This window comes from Cupressus sempervirens, chromosome 5, assembly GCF_028749045.1.
Source record: "Cupressus sempervirens isolate cs-2001-9-10 chromosome 5, ASM2874904v1, whole genome shotgun sequence".
Lineage (NCBI taxonomy): Eukaryota > Viridiplantae > Streptophyta > Pinopsida > Cupressales > Cupressaceae > Cupressus > Cupressus sempervirens.
Window position 1 is genome coordinate 558,052,411 of NC_143122.1, and position 20,028 is coordinate 558,072,438.

Genomic DNA, 20,028 nt, shown 5'->3' on the forward strand with positions numbered 1-20,028 from the left:
AACACCGTCTCCAAATGCTCTAGATGCTCCTGCCATGATCGGCTATAGATCAAAATGTCATCAAAAAACACCAGCACGAATTTCCTCAACTGATGGTGGAAAACTCTGTTCATAGTGGACTGGAAAGTGGCAGGTGCATTGGTCAGGCCGAAAGGCATGACTACAAACTCAAAGTGCCCACAATGACATCTGAAAGCAGTTTTCTCAATACCCTGTTCACGGACTCTGATCTGATGATATCCTGATCTCAAATCAATTTTCGTGAAATAACAGGCCCCATGCAATTCATCTATCAACTCATCAATGCGAGGAATAGGATACCTGTTCTTAATGGTTCTCTTATTTAATGCCCTGTAATCAATACACATCCGAAGCGTTCCATCCTTCTTTTTTACCAAAACAACAGAAGATGCAAAAGGTGACTTACTGGGTCGGATGTGCCCCATTGCTAGCAACTCCTCAATGGTCCTTTCGATCTCATCCTTGGGTCGCTTTGGATGTCGATATGGTGTGACCATGATAGGTTTAGCACCTTCCTCCAGCTCAATAATATGCTCAATGCCTCTGTCCGGTGGCCTGCCTGGTGGAATCTCACTGAATACCTTTTCGTACTTAATCCTCAACTTCTGAATATCAGGATGATATTCCGCCTTATGTTGCTCCTCCTGTGTAGGTATCAAAGTACAAACTGCTGCCCACTCTATATCATTATGCCTAGTTAATCTCTCCAGCCGCCTAAATGAGATAGTCCTGATGTCTCCATTACGGATAGCCTTTAGCACATGAGTCCTACCATTCATTTCGAATTGTATCTCCATATCCTCTAATCTTAGGGTAACCACCTTCAATGAATGTAGCCACTGCATTCCAAGTACTATGTCCATGTCACCCATGTTGACCACATGATAGTCCGCCTTAAACTCATAGTTGTTCAAGCGCAAAGGTAAGTCTCGTACCATCCTGTCACAACGCAGAGTGTATCCATCAGCTACCTTGACTCTTAGTCCCTCGAATTCCTCAGTAATGAGTCCACGCTTCTCTATGAATCGTGCATCAATGAAATTATGCGTGGCACCTGTGTCCAATAATGTAATAACCTTTTGTCCAGCCAAGACTCCTCGAAGTCTGAAAGATCCCTCTCTCTGGATACTAGACAGTCGTGCTTCCTGTAAATGTAGCTCTGTTTCCTGCCTTTGCCCTGCACTGTCTATCTCCTGCTCTCCCTCTGCTTCATCAGGATCCTCATCATGATGTTCTGAACCATCTGAATCTGAGCCTTCGTAATAAGCCCACATTGCCCGGTTGGCCTTCCCTTTTGGCCTCATAGGACAGTCATGGCCGTACTCATATGGGCCTTTGCAATAGAAGCATAGCTTCTTCCTACGCAAGTCATTAAGTGTCTCTTTGTCCAGCCTCATACTTTCTTCCTTAGGTAGCTGTGCCTCTCTATGAAAGGGTTTCCTGTCCTTATCTTTTCCTGAAGGGAAACTCTTTGCCTGAAATTTGTTTTTTGAAGCTGAAGAGGAATCCATGTCACGAGCTTTCTTAATGGCTTCCTGTAAAGTGGGAGGGTTGAGAGCTTTAATCCACCCTCTCAACGGATCAACTAACCCATCCATAAATAAAACCAATAGCCTTCGTTCAGATACATCTGTTACTAACACTGCAAGTTTCTGAAACTCTGAAATGTATGTTTCCAATGAGCCCCACTGTTTAAGCTGGGCTAATTCCTTGAAATGGAGTTCTGGATCTTTCTTATCAAAACGTTCAATCAGTCTCTCCGTAAACTCCACATATGAGGTAATGTGTGCATGACCCATAGTGATCATACCATGATGCCACCATTCGTGTGCTAACCCATCCAGGTGAATTGCTGCATACTTAATAGCTTCTTCCTCAGACATAGGGTTCAATTGAAAGTATGTGTCAAGCTTTTGAACCCAAGCTCTTGCTGTAGACTTCCCCGAGCCATCATAATATGGTAACTGTAGTTTGCCTACTTTCTTTCGTAGCTCATAGTTCTGAGTCCTGTCTTGTCCACGGGGCATATGCTTCATCCGCACATCCATATATTCTCTAAAGGTGATTGCAGCTGTAAAATCTGGTCCTCCTGCTTCCCAATCTCTCCTCAGCTGATCCTGTATGTCAGTGATCTGGGGTTCTGGTACCGGCTGCTCTGGAGCTCTAGGAAGGAACGTAGGAATCATAGGTCTCGAACTCACTGTTCTAGCTTGCTGGGGGGCATGACCGAAATTGTTCCCAATTTGTTCGCCTCCATTATGTATCTCATCCTGATTATTCCCATTCTGATTGTGACCATTCTGATTATTTCCTCCACCTATGTTAGCGTTCAACCCCATTTGTCGAGCCATCATCTGCATCATAAGCTCCATTCTCTGGTTCTGTTCCTGTGCTCTCTATTCTGCTAATCGCTGTCCCTGTGCCAAAGTGTCTAATAACTGTAAAAATCTCTCCTCTCGCTGATCTGGACCAATATTCCCACCTCTATCCATATTGTAGTCGTAGTCTTGATCAAAGAATACCTCCCTTGTGTCAGTATGACTGGATTCTATGTCCACCTGGATAGATGAGCTAGACTGTTCGCTCTGCAGGTCTGAAATCCTATCTTGTCTTGCTTTGGTATTGCGGAAATTATAAGGCCTTTGTCGCATGCTCTGATTTTAGTGTTTTGACATTTCGTCAAACACTTTCCCTCCTATCCAGCTGTTCCAAATTCCCTATAAGACCTCCACAGGATGGCAGGACTTATAGCTCTAATACCACTGTAATGACCCTCTCTATAAAGGCCATAGAAACCCTCAAACTGAACTTAGGAATTTTGTCAAACACTTGGCGTGTAACAGTAACAATATTCAGAATATGGTAATTTCAGATTTGATACTTTCAGAATATACTCACAGAATTACAATATATATAAAGCCATTGAACTATATTTCAATTACAATGCAATAAATTCTGAAATTATTTTATTACCAATTCTGGACTGGTTATTACAATGACTGTATGACAGCAAATTTACCCAAAAATTGACATATATTTCAGAATGCAAGAACCTGGTTTGAAGAACTATGGAAGAACACCACGTTTTGCTGCAGATCGTTGATGAAGACCTCCAACCGCACCCCCAAACTGTCCTTAATTTGCTGCTGCTGCCCAAACTAGCAGGGCCGTACCAGGTCGTACCTGTACGGCTGCTGTAATAAAATAATATTAGGGTTTTGGGACCCCCAAATGCAAGGAAAATGGGTGCCTAGGGTTAGGTAGTAACCCTGTAAAACCATAAAAAATAACTCCAAGGGATTGAGGAGATATGAGCAATTATGTGGTTCCGAACCCTACTTTGCCAATTTTGAAAATGCACTTATTTTGTCTTCAAACTCTTGTCAAATGCTTCTCCAATGATAGGGCAAATCTGAAATCCTTATTCCAACCAAAAACAAACCCTAACAACGAATTCTCAATAAGCTCCAATGAGATGGCTGAATACCAACTCCAATTATGCAACAATTCAGGTGATATTTCACACCTTCAAAGTCGCCAATCCAAGGGAGTGATTCGTTCCCAAAGATCGAATAATTTGCAGATCCAAAGTCCACAAATGTCTTCACAATGAAGAAGTAGAAGAGTTCTCCAATCCAAGCATGTCCAAATGAGAGGCCCAACCCTCTATTTATTCACTTTTCTAAGAAGTTGCTAGAACTTCTAGAAACATCCTTTATAATTTCTCATTATAATGCACTTTTTATAATAAAGTAATTTTATAAAATAAAAAGTGCAACTCAAATTAAAATTATAACATGTGGGCCCCAATATCACATAATGATAAAATATAACCTCTTAACACTTCTTCAAGAGCAAGATATGACTATCTGATCCGCAGAATTGACTCTCTTTCCACACCATTTGCCTACGAGAGTTTGGAATAGGCAAATCCATGATCAATGCCATGTCGAACTAAAGAGGGGACATTACATTCATGTCGTCGGTAAAGATAGTGTAGCCGACGGGTAGATTAGTATTGTTATGTAGTCGACGGACCCCTTCAGGAAGGTTTGGCGGGAAGTATTTATACATCATTTGGGATCATTGTAATCAACATCAGCATTATGTAATCTCTTGGCATATGCGAATAATAAAAGGAGTACTGTTGTTCTTGTTCATTATCTGTGTGCATTACTCTATTTATCCATGCGGTAAACAGTGGGTACAAAATTGCATTCTCATGTAGAATGCTGATGGCGGGAAGCAAAATAGTAAATAGTTTCTGTCAAACTAGAAGAAATACTAAATACATCAATATAATCACATGTTCCTCTTCCCAACTCTACTAGTAGAAAAGAGGGGGGTCTAGGCCTCGAATAGGTGCCCACACTGGGAGTGGGCGTGACTGTGAAGTCTGTGGCTGTGCCTCCTTGCTTGGCATCCCTATTGAACTCAGTGTCCTGCAAGCAGATGTATCTCTTGCTATATGTGGCATTGATAATGCCTTCTTTCAATCCTCATCATCCTGAATGTCATCCATTGTGAAATGAAAATCTATTCGAGCCACCTCCCCTCCATGGCCTACCTCTCTAAATCAACAATCTCCTTTGCTAAAAAAAATGAACTTGGCTCCTGTGCCGGCTAATCAAAATAAGGACCTATTTCATCCAGATCAAGTGGACCAGGTACCGCTGAGCTCCGTGCCCTTTTTATGTGCAACTTAAGATTATAGTGCTCATAAACAAGGTCCTTGAGCCATTTTTGAGTCAATTTGTTTCTTTTCTTTGGATGGATGGACTCAAATAAGCTCCAATTGCGTTCACAATGGGATGCACTATAACCTTGGCACAAGACTTTGAGAGCAAAATTCTTTAAATTGGGGGTATTACCACCCCAAGTTGCCCACCAACCATTAGTAACACAAAATATAATAAGTTGTAAAGCAATGAAAAAAGGTAACCAGAAAACACAACTTATCAGTTTGCAAAACTTTTAAAGTTTAACTTTAAACTTTGACGGTCTACCTGGGGCTAGTGTGCCTCTTGCTCTCTTTGATAGTGTAGAAGAGAATAAATTACCCCTTGATTCCACATAGACTTGTTGTTTGGTCACAAGGTCTCTCTTTGCTCCATTGGATATCATCCTCTGAATGCATCTAGAGAGACCCTCCACGACCTCTCCGTTAGGATATGAATGTGGATCATCAGCCCTAAAACAAATAGAAATGAAATCAAATCTTAGTACACAATCTTAAAAAATAAAGTAAAATGAAGTCTTAGTAAATTTCTAAGGAGAATCATAGTACTTGAATTTGGGGTTGATGAAGCAACTTGTTGCATGAATTGGTTGGTGGAGCATTTTGTTCCACCTCCTATCAATTATTTCTCAAATGGGGTCAGTTTTGAGCCTGTTTACATGGGAGTAATTACTTACAGCCTCTTTGGCCTTATGCATGGCCTCATAAAGACATCCCTTTGGGGATTCTTGCCCATCACATATGCGCAAGACACTAACTAAGGGCATGGACATCTAGATTTGAAATTTGAAAAATACAAATTAGTTACTAACATAGTAAGTTACAAATTAATAATGAAACTTGAATCAACTAAAAAAATAATGTTTTGATTCTTGAAGTTACCTTCACAATCTTAGTAGTCTTTTCAAAAAAACTATCATCAAAGACTAGCCTCTCCTTCAGGCTTCTTTGAGTAAGGTGAAGCAACCCAATCAGCACATACAAACATTTGTTTCAGAGGCCATATTGTGTCAATAATACTTTGCAACATCAAGAACGTCGTTGCAAACCTTGTACTAGCGTGTCTCACCAAATGTTTGTCTTTAGTGATCCTTTTCATCAAATTGAGAACCCATGGGTGATTATGGATATATTTGGTGACTCGCCTTGCATCTTCCACAACTGGACTCATCCAATCAAGTTTTCCCATGTCCTCCAAAAGAAGGTCAAGGACATGTGTTGTACAAGGTGACCAAAAAAGTGTGGGGTGCCTCTCTTGGAGGATTCTACCTAAATATTAGTAAAAAATCATTAACTAGTTGCAAACTTTCCATAATTACATCAAATCTAAATTGAATAATACCATAGAATTAGATTCATGATTCATATTGAACATAAAAAATAAAATTAACCTGGTGCTACATATGTTGCTACATTATCTGTGATGATTTGCACTTGATTCTCTACTCCCACCTCCATGACAACATTCTCCAACATTAAAGCCAATGTGTGTGAATTTTTCACTACTGGTGGCATCAACAGATTTCGAAAACACCACATCATTTTTGCAAGCAACTGAGAAATCAATAATGGTTCTACTTTTTTCATCTGTCCATCCATCAGATAAAATGGTGCAGCCATATCTCTTCCCCTCTTTCTTTTGGTCTTCCACCAATACTCTTACCATTTCATCCACATTGTCAAGAAACCTACAAAATTAACGTGAAATCAAGTGTTAGTAATAAATAGGAAATAACAATTAAAATTTAAAATATAACTATGAACTCAAGTGGATTTAAATTATTTATAGTTACTAGATAGTAAAATACTAACCTTCCACTCAAATCCTTGCGAGAAGGGGGCTTGTACCCTTTGCCCGATATTGTAATTGCGTTCACTGAATTCAGCCAATAGGGACTATGAGTCACATACTTTGAGAGATTGTTTAAAAACCAAAAATCAGCACATGTAATATTAGTGTGCTCATGCACCTCCTTGTTCCATCCAGTGCCCTCTAATGATGGTTGTGATCGTGTTGTGTTCCTGGATTCAAAATAGCTCCTTATCTTGATGCCAATGGTGATGAAGAACTAGGTAATGCAGAAGAGGGAGTGAAACTGGCGAAAGAGGCACTTTGTTTGCGGATCTGTAGGTCACAAAGAGATCCTGCTATGTTCTTGAGTGCTTCTTCTTTTTGAATATAAATAGGAGCTCTTTGAGATTCAGCTATGGCTTCCCTCATAGCTAATTTTGCCCTCTCCCTATTCAATTTTTTCTCTTCAGGATCTTTTTTCTTCTTTAGTTACCTTGTGAGGAGTTGAATCATGTTTCTTTATGCCTGCAAGGTGGTATTTGAAACAGTTTATGCCTCCAGAAATAATTGTTTCGCATAGAATGCATATAACCTTCCCAACATCATTTGGAGCTTTATAGGCATACCACCATGCCCTATCTCTTGGATTTTTAGGCCGAGTGCCTATATATCCATATGGGCATGATATATCTAGATGGGCATGGTATATGTGGCCACTCTTTTTGTGAACTTGCCATGCTTTTTTAATGCTTAACCACTGCCCTACACATATAAATTTAAAATACAAATTAAAATATATAGAAAAATGATGAAACAAAGTTAGAACTTAAAAATAGAAACTAGGTAAATTAGTTTGATTGTTTTTAGATGACACTCAAAGTTAAACATTAACTACACAACTGCTAGGGTTTGTTTTAAAGAAAAACTACATATTCTTCAAATTTTTTTTTTGGTCAAACATAGAGTTGAAATACTTTCAAATGATTCAAACATAGAGCTGAAATGGTTTCAAATGATTTGAATTCATTAGCATGCAACAAGAAAACAATAGAACATTTTTTAAAAGTATAAAAAAAATCTCAACCTATCGAGGAAAGAGATTTGTCTTTTAAAACCAGTTGGAATCCTCTTCAAATCCACTCAAATCCGCCTTCAATAGCTTGCAATCACCTTAGAATGCCTTGGAACCCTTCTTCTCTCCATTCCTCAAGCCTTGAAACACACAAATGAAAATTGGTGAAGAAAAAATGTAATTTTTTTGTCTATATCCCTGGCCATTGCAAGTGGGCGAGTCGTTGATTATAACTCGCGAGTTTTTGTTTAGAACTCGCCAAAAACTCTGCCATTAATATGCGATTTTTCGCAGGCTGCCGAGTTTTTGAATCTGTGATATTTTGGTGGAAAAACTTGCCTGGCCAAAATACTCGACGATTTTTTAAAAATCGCAGATTACTTTGCAATTATGCCAACTATGATTTAGCTTATAATGGTCACTCAAGTCGTTTAGTTTAGTTTTAGTAATTTAATATATTTTTTTGTTCAGTTAGTTTTAGTATCTTTCTATTTTGTCTTTAGTTCTTGATTGTTTCCATTATTGAAAGATCCTCTGTAATTGCTTGCTTATGTAAGGAGTATTCCTCTCCTTTGTTTGCAACAATTGATTTTCATTTCACGGTATTAGAGCATAAGTTCTTTTTTTGGTGAGTTATGTAAAAACAAATTGTGGTCTTTAGCTAGAGACTTAAAAGAATTTTTTAGAAGTTTTTGCTTCCTTTTGTTAAAAAACAAAATTGTGTGTTCTGTCTATGGATCCTTGGTTTTTATTGACAGAAGTTTTGGTTCTACTTTTTAAATACATTGAGGGTTCTTGTTTTTTGCCGGATTTACTTTTTAATAAAATTCGTCGACCATTACTTGATTTTTTTGGTTGATTTTTTAAAGATAATAATCAGTAGGATTTTTTATCAAGTTCTTGTTTAATATCGTGGATTTTTTGTTGGAGATTGGGGGTTTTTTAGCAGCCAAGTTTTTGAACAATTTTTTGATAAAAATTGTGGAAGTTATTTCTTCATGTCGTAGATTTTCTTCAAAATTGTACATTGCTATTTTTTGACGATTTTGGGGAAAACATTGGATTTTCAGAACTGTGAATGTTTAGAGCGATTTGCTTCCAAAAAATTGTGGGTGTTCATTTTTTTGCATTTTTTTTTTTTAAATTGCGGGTTTCAGTTTTTTTCCAAATTTTTATCAACCAAAATTGAAGGTATTTGAGAAGCTTATTTTTGTCACATTTTTTTGTCTTTGGATGACATGATGGATGGCTTCGTTTGTCAAAATCATGTTGAAAGGCATCTAGAGGTTCAAAGGCATTTGGAAACAGCACGTGCTCACCATTTTTGAGTCTCATGATCTTGCATTGGCTGCCTAGAGTTCTTTTATCTGTACTCTTTGGCACAAACTTGTAAAATCTTGGGCCAAACTTGGTGTAGTTAATAGAATGACCATTAAGGGAGGGTATTAAAGTAATGTTGTGATATTTAGCTTATAGTGTCATTGGAATCATATAGTTTAGAAACTTTCTATTTTGTACGTTGTTTAGTTAGTTTTCATATGTTCCTATTTTGTCTTTAGTTCTTAGTTGTTTCGCTATGAAATGATCTATGCAATTGCTTAAAGGAGGAGTGTTCCTTTTGTTTACAATGAGTGTTTATCACCTTAGTCTGTAAGCCTTGTTTGGCCTAGCTCAGCTCAAGACTCGACAAGTCTACCACATACCCAGTGAGTCTTATATTACAGATATATGCTCAATCTTTTTATCGTTCATTTTGTATCATACTAATACTTATATGATATATCAATCTGTAGAATGAATATGGTCTATTCTTTTATCATCTTTGCTTCATTCATAGATGGTGGAGAAGCTGCAAAAATTTGACTGAGTGTATTTCCACATAATTCAATTCATATAGTGAAATATCCAAACGTTTTTCCTTTTTTCTGTATTTTGACATTTTTTCTTCATGATTGATCACTGAATTTTCCATAGAATGCTGATCAATGTCACTTACTTAAAACACCTGCCTACTATATTCAATTTTTTTAATTCTGTAATTTTGATTGATAGTTTCCAGTAACTTGTTTATTATTACTTTATTTAAAATGGATAATTGTTTTCATTTCAAAATAGGAGGCTTATGAGGAATTCAAGCGCATATTGTTGGCCTTTATATATGACAAAGATGACAAAACATCACCTGTGGCAGAAGAGGTACTATCTTATTTTCATGCAATTCATTGTATGTCAGGTTCTAGTCGGTAGGAAATCAAATTTATGCTTACAAATATTGTGCTGTGTCTTGTTACGAAAGAGTGTTATTATTGCTGTTTTTATGTTCATATTTGTTATAGTTGGAAAACACAGAATCAGCAGCCCATGAGTTTGACTTCGTCTGGCAAAATAAAGGAAAACATGGCACAAAAGAAAAATAAATAAATGCAATTACTCACCAAAAAAAAAACAAAAATAATGCATGTTAAGAACACATAAAAGTACTAAAATAATCTGTAGGACAAAATTTGAAGTTCACGTCACAAGCCACTCAGACACTCAAAATTTGAAAACTGAAAATTTCAGTCAGAGAAAAATAGCATGTTGATTATTCAATAATTAAATCAGGGCTCTTTTGGGGTCCTTGAAATTACACTACGTATATATCAATATCTTACTACTTTACAATTAAAAATGTGTCAACAAGTTTACGAAGTTGCATATGCTAACCGCCATGCCAAAGCCCAGAAATAATGCCACTTTAAAACCTAGCAAACAGCCCAAAAAGTGCAAGCAACATAGGAAAACAAAGCGATATAATATCTCCTTACCAGACGAGAGAGACCAAAACATACAAAATATTACTTTTAAAAGAGGGTAAACTATCAAGCACAAAAAATTAAACTCAATTTCCTATTTGCAGCCACTAAACGTAGAGACTAGTATTTTGCTGTAAACAAAGTTTTGAAGGAAAAAATATAGATGTATGCTGACTGTTGGCAAAATTGGATGCCGACTGTTGGCTAAATTAGAGACCAATAAATCCATCTTAATAGGAAATAGTTAAAAAGATGAACATCACACAATCCCAGAAAATAAACTCCGAAGTATCATACAAAACCTGTGCTAAATGCATAATAAGCATCTACTGAAAGATTGATAAAGTTATTCAACGCATTTTACTGAAAGAGATCACAAAATATGGACAAACAATAATTCATCTTGGATGACAGTTTCTGCCTAATGTCTGACCAAATCATTAATTTTAAACATTCATAAAAAGAAATAACCTGGCTAGCATAACTTTGACATAAATTCCTATTACAAATTATGTGCTATATGCAGTTTATAATTTTTTTGGAGCCTGTTAAAATTGCTGTAACATGTGCATGGAAATGGAATTAATGACTGTCTGTGAAAAACAATTTTGTGAACATACGACTTAATGAGAACACTTTTTGGAAAAACAACTTTCTAAAAATTGAAAGAGATTTTTGAGCCTTTCCTTTCCTTGAAAAAGTATACTTGCTAAATATAGTAGTTTCTAAACATAAAATGTGTAAACAATTTGCCAGTTTTTTTTATTAGATGCTTCACTGTCTCCAGCCTCCCCCCTGGTTGGCCATGCCCTCTTTAGCCTTATCCTCGCGATGTCTTCTCCCCCCCACCTCTTCCCTCCCCCCCTCACCCCCTCCTATGGCGACTTTCCCCATCTGCACGTCCTTCTGCTTCTTTGAGAGCGTGTAATGTTCTTGATCTGCCAGGAGACAAATACATCTGAAGGTGAGGGACTGGAGGGCAGATTTTTGATTGCTTAGGTGGTCAATTACATGTGTCATACAGTGGAGGATGTGCCGGATAGGCCGTACCTAGTGGTGAAGGCAGAGGATGCACTGTCAGCAATGGAAACAGGCTGCACATGTAATATCCCTTGCCCGAACTGACTGATTTTAGCTCAAGGAATATTGTCAAACACTTGTATGCTGCCTTTCTCTTTTCTGATTTTTTTTGTGTTTCAGGTTGTTTGATATAGTTTGCATGATGTTAAGAAATTCAGAATGTTTGCAAATGATATTACACTACCTCTTACAATGAACTAATATGCAAGTGCAGTTCTTTTTGGTATTTTCAATGCATATACATGGAAACTAAATATGGAATGCATACCTACAGCCAACTGACATTTTGACAAAAAATTGGCATACAACTATTATGCTGATCATATATGCTATTAGATGGACATTTCGTCAAACAAATGGTATGCAACATATATCTCTTTTATTGAATTCATTCCCATGTACAATGTTGCTATGAGTTTGCTAAGACAAATGGGCTTACAATAATGACTACAGTAATGCCAAATCTGATTGTGAATTATTATTTACAATAGCAAAATTATATGCCTAAAATTACAATGCTACCTACTAATAGTCGCAAGAGGAACTTGATAATAGTGATGCCCAAGGGTGGAGATTAAAGTTGAAATTAGAATCAAATATAAATATTCTAGCGCGGCACTGTTCATGCGTATTGTAGCAGCCAACAATAAATGTATTCTCCAATTTAAGCACAAATAGGACTCTAGAATGAAACTCTCCTAAATGCCAAATTCAGTGGATATTTCACCACCTCAAATGGTTGCAACATTGAAGAATTGACGCTCTCCAATGGCTAACTGAAATTAGAAACCCTTAGTTTCATCTCCCAAGTTTATATCAAATGCAATTGACAATAATCGGATGCCTAATAATGAAGCTTTTGCCTCTATTTATTCTTTTCCCCCACCCTTCTAGAAAGAAATAAAATATTATTTAATTGGACTCTCTAGAAGCTTCCCCCTTTCCAAGGTAATAATTAGTGGTACTTCTAGAAAAAACATTCTGTAGAAGCTTCCCCCTTTCCAATACAATAATTAGTTGTGCTTCTAGAAAATTAAATTAATTAAATATAAAGTCACCTTTTAATTTTAATTTATTTAACGACTTTATAAGAAATTAATTTAATCAATTTCTCCTTATTTCTGTAGTTAGCCTTCGGAGAATGTAAAGGCTAAGAACTCCATTGAGATGCTAAAAAGATGGGGATATTACAGTCAACCCCTCTTGAAATTGCTTGTCCCCAAGCAATCTCAACTCTGGATGCTGCAAAATTTCTTCACTCTCCCAAGAGGCATCCTCTACTGGTAGGTCCTTCCACTTCACCAAGTACTCCCTGATAGTACGTCTCCGCAAATTCCTCTTCTTGGACTCAATGATAGCCTCTGGTACTAAAACCAATTTCCCTTCATCGTCCAAGGGTGGAAACACTGTAGAAGGAACAATTTGGTGTCCTAACGCCTTTTTGAGACGTGACACATGAAAAATACTATGGACTCTGCTCTCTGTCGGCAAATCCAACTTGTAAGCCACCTCTCCAACTCTCCTGATCACCCTAAAAGGCCCTTAATAGCGTGGCTTAAGTTTTTTAGCACCACTCTTCTTGAGAGTGGATTGGTGGTAAGGCTGCAACATCAAATATACCATATCACCTACCTCAAAAGTCTGCTCAATCCTCTTCTGATGAGCATACTGCTTCTATTGATTTTGTGCCTTAGTGATATTATCCTTAAGAGCCTTCACAATGTCCTGACTCTCTTGTAATAAGTCTCCAGCACTGGGCACTCTACTATCTGATAGCAACAAATCCATGAAACTGGGTGCCTCATCCATATAATGCCATGAATGGTGACATCTGGATAGACATGTGATAAGTGGAATTATAAAAATATTCACATAGATATATCCACTTAAACCAAGCCTTTTGTTGCCCTGTTATGTAATTCTTGAGGTATCTCTTCACCCATTTGTTCACTACCTCTGTCTGACCATCTGTCTGGGGGTGGTAGGTAGTATTCGCTATCTCACACAATCTGAACAACTCTTGCCAGAAGTGACTCATAAACCTGCTATCCCTGTCGTTGACAATGCTCCGAGGTAAACCATGCAACCTAAATACCTCTCTGAAGAATAAATTTGCTACCTGTGTTGTAGTGTATGTAGTGTTGATTGGGAAGAAGTGGCAAACTTTGTAAGCCAATCAACAACAACATATATACAGTCTCTATGTAATGTCCCCTTTTTAGCATTCATAGCATGATGTTGTCGTTAGCCTATTTCCCCACGGTCCCGTAGGCTAACCAGGACATTAAAGGGGCTTAGAGGCCATTTGGCCTAGATAGTTTCAGTTGCAGGTCTTTCTGAGGGGTTTTGAGGCAACTTTGGGCATACTTACTATTTATAGTAAGTCATCTTGGGCATGGGTGGACATCCAGTGGCAGCGGTATGTCGATGGTAATTGTTTAAAATTGGCAAGAAGACTTGTTTATCATTGATAAGATTTGTTTTGCATTGATAAAGCTATTTTATAAAGTTAAATTTAAATATTTAACTTTATTAATGCATAGACTATAGTTTGTGGAAAATATTTAAATTAAAAGAGTCCCCTTTATTTTATAACACATTGGAGACATAAGTTACATAAAGGGAGTTATGTTTTATCCCACATTGAGAAAACGAAGGATGGAGCTCTTGTGAGAACACTATAAAAGAAATGGAAGAGCTTCTTTTAAGCAGGCTTGGAAATATCAAAGAAATTGAGAAATTTTCTAGAGATTATGTCTCAATAGTTTGGAGGACGAAATCCCTTCAAGCTGGAAATCTTGACGCCATTGAAAGATATGGTCTTGAGATTCAACATAGTAGCAGTCCGAAAAAGCGGAACCGAAAAAGCAGACTGAAAAAGCGGGTACGAACAAAACTGTCCAAAAAAAGTGGAATCGAAAAAGCATGCTGAAAAAACGGGTACGAAAAAACAGGCTGAAAAAACAGTTTGAAAAAGCAGTTCGAAAAAAGCAAAGCAGAAGGGGCAGCATAGAAGGAAATTATTTCAGCCATCTACAACCAGGTTCTTTTGTTAGTATTGTTTTTAGGGTGTTATAAGCTTTCAACTGTAAGTGTGCATTATACTAGCATTATCATTTTGTAATCCATGTAAATGCCAAAGTTTTGGCCATATTTCATAAGCATTGTAATTTTCATTGCAATTAAGAAGATAATAGTTGCTGGTGTCATTTAAGCAATTTAATATCATTATTTATCAGCTAGTTAGTTTGCATACCAACTGTTTGTAAAAATGCCAGTTGGCTGTAGGTGTTCATTTCTCATGCTTAGATCATATATATGCACTGAATATTGTCAAAATTAGTAGCACACTCATGTTAGGTCATTGTGTAGTCCATTGTAGTCTTCTAGCACAAGATTTTCATCGATGCAAATTGTAAAAAGAGTCATTTGAAGCTAGCTGAAATACTATATCAGTCATACGTCCCTTGCATGTGAATTGTTTGATGAAATTCCTTGAGCTTTCATCAGCATTTTTTAGGGCAGATTTGAGGAGGGTTATTACAGTGGTATTAGAGCTTGCTTGCAAAGTGTTTGACAAAATGTCAAACAACTGAAGTATAAAGATTTTTTGGTGTTTGAAGAAGTTATAACCTATTGGGGTCATTACAGTGGTATCAGAGCAGTTTCTTGCCATCCTGTGGAGGTCTTATTGGGAATTTGGATTAGCCAGATAAAGAGAAATATGTTTGACAAAATAAATGCCGGTCCAGATCAGGGAAAGGAAAGATTCTTACAATTATTAGACACCTTAGCACAGGGACAGCGATTAGAAGAGCAAAGAGCATAGGAACAGAGTCAGAGATTTGAGCTTATGATGCAAATGATGGCTCGTCAAATGGGGTTGAATGCTAATGTGGTTGGAGAAAATAATCAGAATGGTAATAATCAGAATGGTAACAATCAGAATGGGAATAATCAGGATGGGACACATAATGGAGGTGAACAAGTTGGGAACAATTTCGGTCATGCACCTCAGCAATCTAGGACAGTGAGGTCGAGGCCCATTATTCCCACATTTCCTCCTAGAGCTCCAAAGCAGCCTGTACCAGAGCCCTAGATCACTGATATACAAGACCCGTTGAGGAGAGATTGGGAAGCCGAAGGTCCAGATTTTACTGCTGCAATTACCTTTAGGGAGTATATAGATGTGCGGATGAAGCATATGCCACGTGGACATGATAGGAACCAGAGCTATGAGCTACGGAAGAAAGTAGGGAAACTTCAGTTACCATATTATGATGGCTCGGGGAAGTCTACAGCAAGAGCTTGGGTTCAAAAGCTTGACACATACTTTCAAATGAACCCTATGCCTGAGAAAGAAGCTATTAAATATGTAGCAATTCACCTGGATGGGTTAGCACACAAGTGGTGGCATCATGGTATGGTCACTATGGGTCATGCACACATTACCTCATATGTGGAGTTTTCGGAGAGACTGATTGAACGCTTTGATAGGCCTAAGGATCATACCTTCCCTATGACAAGCAAAAACTTGTATGACGAGTTTAACAGACATGCAGATTCGATACAGGGAGACTTCAACACATCTTCAGGTAATGGTTTATCTGCATCATCTTCATAGGCAGAAGGGGTTTCAGATGTTGTGCAGGTTGAGCCAGTTGCATCAGAAGGTGATATCATAGGCACATCGGATTGCATGATTGACACAGATAGTGATTCCAGTACAGTTGGGCTGGATGAAGTTACAGCAGTTGAGGATACTATCATGTTTGAGGATAGTATAGTTGATCAGAAAGTGAGCATTCAGGACTTTGCAGAAAATGAGTATCAAGCATAGTTGGATGCTTCTTCACATGAGATAGAGGCTAGTAGCTCTTCACTTGGTTTGGCAAGCCAGCTGAAGACAAGGGACAAGGATATTGTCGCGACTTTATCTCATCATGACAGGATGTATGGATTGATTGAGAATCACATTTGGATATTCAATTGTAGGAGAGACAGAAAGGAGTCACAACAGGTTCTTCTTGTGACGACTTACAACAGATCAAGGAAGGCATGGAGGCAATGAAGGTAAGTTACATACACCGACTTTCAGATCGCGATCATCTCCTTAGTCTTGCAGGGATCTATTTAGATGCATTGAAGAAGGAGGAGGAGGTTGACCAGCTTTCTCATGAGCTAGAGGATACTTGGAATTCCTTGGTGTGTATTCAGTTGGCTCTCCAGGATTCTGAGAGACATGTGGACGAGCTTTGTCTTGAGGTGAGCTCAGTTCGGGAGTTAGCGCTTATAGCAGGGACTTAGTTTTCTTTTACAGTCAGGTCACATGATGATTTCTCAAAGATGACAGTTTACAGGAGAGTCCCGGGATCTAATTATTACAGATGACACCCAGGGGGATGTTGTGGATAGTTTTGAGGACTTAGTTTCCTCAGCAGTTTTTTATGGTACGGAGGGGTTGGACAACGATGCTACAGTTTTTGATACTACGTATGTTGATATGAGCTTTGGAGTTGATTCGCAGGATATGGATGGTAATAGTCTAGAGACCAGTAACTTTGAGGATGCTCCTTTAGACAGTGTGTCAGAGGAGGTTTCTAGGAGACAGTCTAGCCAGTGCCATCATGTGTCTAGTCAGTTGAGAGTTAGTGAGCGAGACATTTCTATCGCTTGTCAGCATTTCGACGCTGCTCGTCAGTTTTTAGCAGTTTATGGATGGGGTTGTCCTACTAGTGATGAGCAGGGAGGTAGTTATCTTTCCTTGACAGAGATCCACTCTTTATGGGAGGCTATTGGGATTCTGAGACAGGATTATATGCAGTTGGTAGCCGACAGAGATTATCTTATGGAGTGGGAGAGTACAACATACGATGCATTATTGGCCAAGGAAGATGAGGTGAGTGAGCTCACTCAGCAGCTCGAGGTGACTTCTGAGATTCTTGAGAGTACACAGTTGGCTTTCGAGGAGTCACAGTTTCATTTGGCTAAGGTGACCATGGAGTTAGAGCGACTGCAGTCTTTGCCAGATTCTGTACAGTCACAAGCTGTGGTGTCTAGTGATCCGAGGATGTCCATGGTTGAGATTGTTAGAGACAGTGGAGATGGGGATGCATCCACCCTTGATACTAACATTGGCATATCGGTTCCATTCCTACTAGAGTCAGGTTCAGTTGAGTTGGGTGATATAGCAGATTGTTGTGGTATGCCTGACATGGTGGTGGCCTCTAGTACTGATGGCATAGAGACTAGAGATGTTGTATCAAAGATCATGTGTGATGTTGGTGAGCCGGCAATTGGCATGGTTCCTGCTAGTGATACTACTTCCTTGGCGATGTCTTCGAAGGTAGTAGTCAGTTCCAGCTTGGTTAGTGATCGATTGCAGTTAGTTTCATCTGGGTTGCAGTCTGAGCCACTGACTAAGATTGGCGCATTCTATCGGCATTACACTGTGAGGTATGCTCATCAATTTACCTTTGATGACCATGTTGATGAGATGATGATATGGAGATATACTTTGATTCCTAGTGCTTGTGATCAGTTATGGGATGGTTTGACGCCATAGGATGAGAGTTGTGATGGGCATGACATGGCAATAGGTTCTGTGGTTGATAGCTTGATAATACATGACTTAGAGCAGGAGTTTGGGAGTGATGCTTCAGCGGTTGTTGTTATTGATTCTACTCCTTTGGTTATGACATCTCCTGACTTAGCTGGTGATCAGTCACAGTGGGTTGTATCACTTGTTCATGGTGAGCTGTTGACTGGGGTTGGTTCTTTTTATCAGCATTATACTGCAGGGTATGTACATCAGTTAGCATTTGATCCTTGTGTTGAGGAGTTGGTTGCAGGCAGATTTGGTTTGGGTTCCATTTCTTGCTGTTTATCTTGTGATGTCTTTTCACCATCAGCGGTGCATGGGAGTTATGGTTATGAGACAGTGGCCCATAATCTACAGAGTTGTGTCAATTGCAGTAGATGTACAGTGTGTGGATTCTTTGTATTTGGTGCAGTTTCATGTGGGAGTGGTCACCATTGTTGCAAAGTTGGATTGTACATTCCATATAGACCAGTGGGATGCGTTGATGGTATTTACTGTGTTGGCAGTTTGGGTTATCTACTCTACTTGGGTTCTGATATTTTGAGAGCTTGTTTCTCATGGGTTCCTGACTTTGGAGTTTAGGTGAGTTGTATTCGCCAATTTGATTATGGATTCCTCTTGGTTAATTTTCAGAGGTTGTTGCAGGAGCCTATGTTGACTAACAACAGTATAGTTCATGACTACATTTGGGATCCAGGTGGATTGATTGGGTTGTTGTTCGGCCATTGCTTGGGGACAAGCAATTTTGGGAAGGGCGGACTGTAATGTCCCCTTTTTAGCTTTCATAGCATGATGTTGTCGTTAGCCTATTTCCCCACGGTCCCGTAGGCTAACGAGGACATTAAAGGGGCTTAGAGGCCATTTGGCCTAGATAGTTTCAGTTGCAGGTCTTTCTGAGGGGTTTTGAGGCAACTTTGGGCATACTTACTATTTATAGTAAGTCATTTTGGGCATGGGTGGACATCCAGTGGCAGCGGTATGTCGATGGTAATTGTTTAAAATTGGCAAGAAGATTTGTTTATCATTGATAAGATTTGTTTTGCATTGATAAAGCTATTTTATACAGTTAAATTTAAATATTTAACTTTATTAATGCATAGACTATAGTTTGTAAGAAATATTTAAATTAAAAGAGTCCCCTTTATTTTATAACACATTGGAGACATAAGTTACATAAAGAGAGTTATGTTTTATCCCACATTGAGAAAATGAATGATGGAGCTCTTGTGAGAACACTATAAAAGAAATGGAAGAGCTTTTAAGCAGGCTTGGAAATATCAAAGAAATTGAGAAATTTTTTGGAGATTATGTCTCAATAGTTTGGAGGACGAAATCCCTTCAAGTTGGAAATCTTGATGCCATTGAAAGATATGGTCTTGAGATTCAACATAGTAGCAGTCCGAAAAAGTGGAACCGAAAAAGCAGGCTGAAAAAGCGGGTACGAAAAAAGCTGTCCGAAAAAAGCAGAACCGAAAAAGCAGGCTGAAAAAGTGGATACGAAAAAGCAGGCCGAAAAAGCAGTTCGAAAAAAGCAAAGCAAAAGGGGCAGCATAGAAGGAAATTATTTCAGCCATCTACAACCAGGTTCTTTTGTTAGTATTGTTTTTAGGGTGTTATAAGCTTTCAGCTATAAGTGTGCATTATACCAGCATTATTATTTTGTAATCCATGTAAATGCCAAAGTCTTGGCCATATTTCATGAGCATTGTAATTTTCATTGCAATTAAGAAGATAATAGTTGCTGGTGTCATTTAAGCAATTTAATATCATTATTTATCAGCTAGTTAGTTTGCATACCAACTGTTTGTAAAAATGCCAGTTGGCTGTAGGTGTTCATTTCTCATGGTTAGATCATATATATGCACTGAATATTGTCAAAATTAGTAGCACACTCATGTTAGGTCATTGTGTAGTCCATTGTAGTCTTCT

The 20,028-nt window shown here is 38.3% G+C and overlaps 1 protein-coding gene across 5 annotated transcripts in view; it reads left to right on the plus strand.

Moving 5' to 3' along the window:
• LOC149557154 (Ran-binding protein in the microtubule-organising centre protein) overlaps positions 1-20,028 on the plus strand; it is a 213,311-nt gene that overhangs the window by 43,905 nt on the left and 149,378 nt on the right. For all 5 annotated transcript variants that reach the window (XR_016364849.1, XR_016364848.1, XM_089831868.1 and 2 more), the window contains exon 3: positions 9,739-9,819. Coding sequence is in view for 3 of the 5 variants with exons in the window: in XM_089831868.1 (XP_089687994.1) it covers positions 9,739-9,819 (81 nt within the window). In the remaining 2 variants the exon portion in view is untranslated. The remainder of the gene's footprint in view (positions 1-9,738; positions 9,820-20,028) is intronic.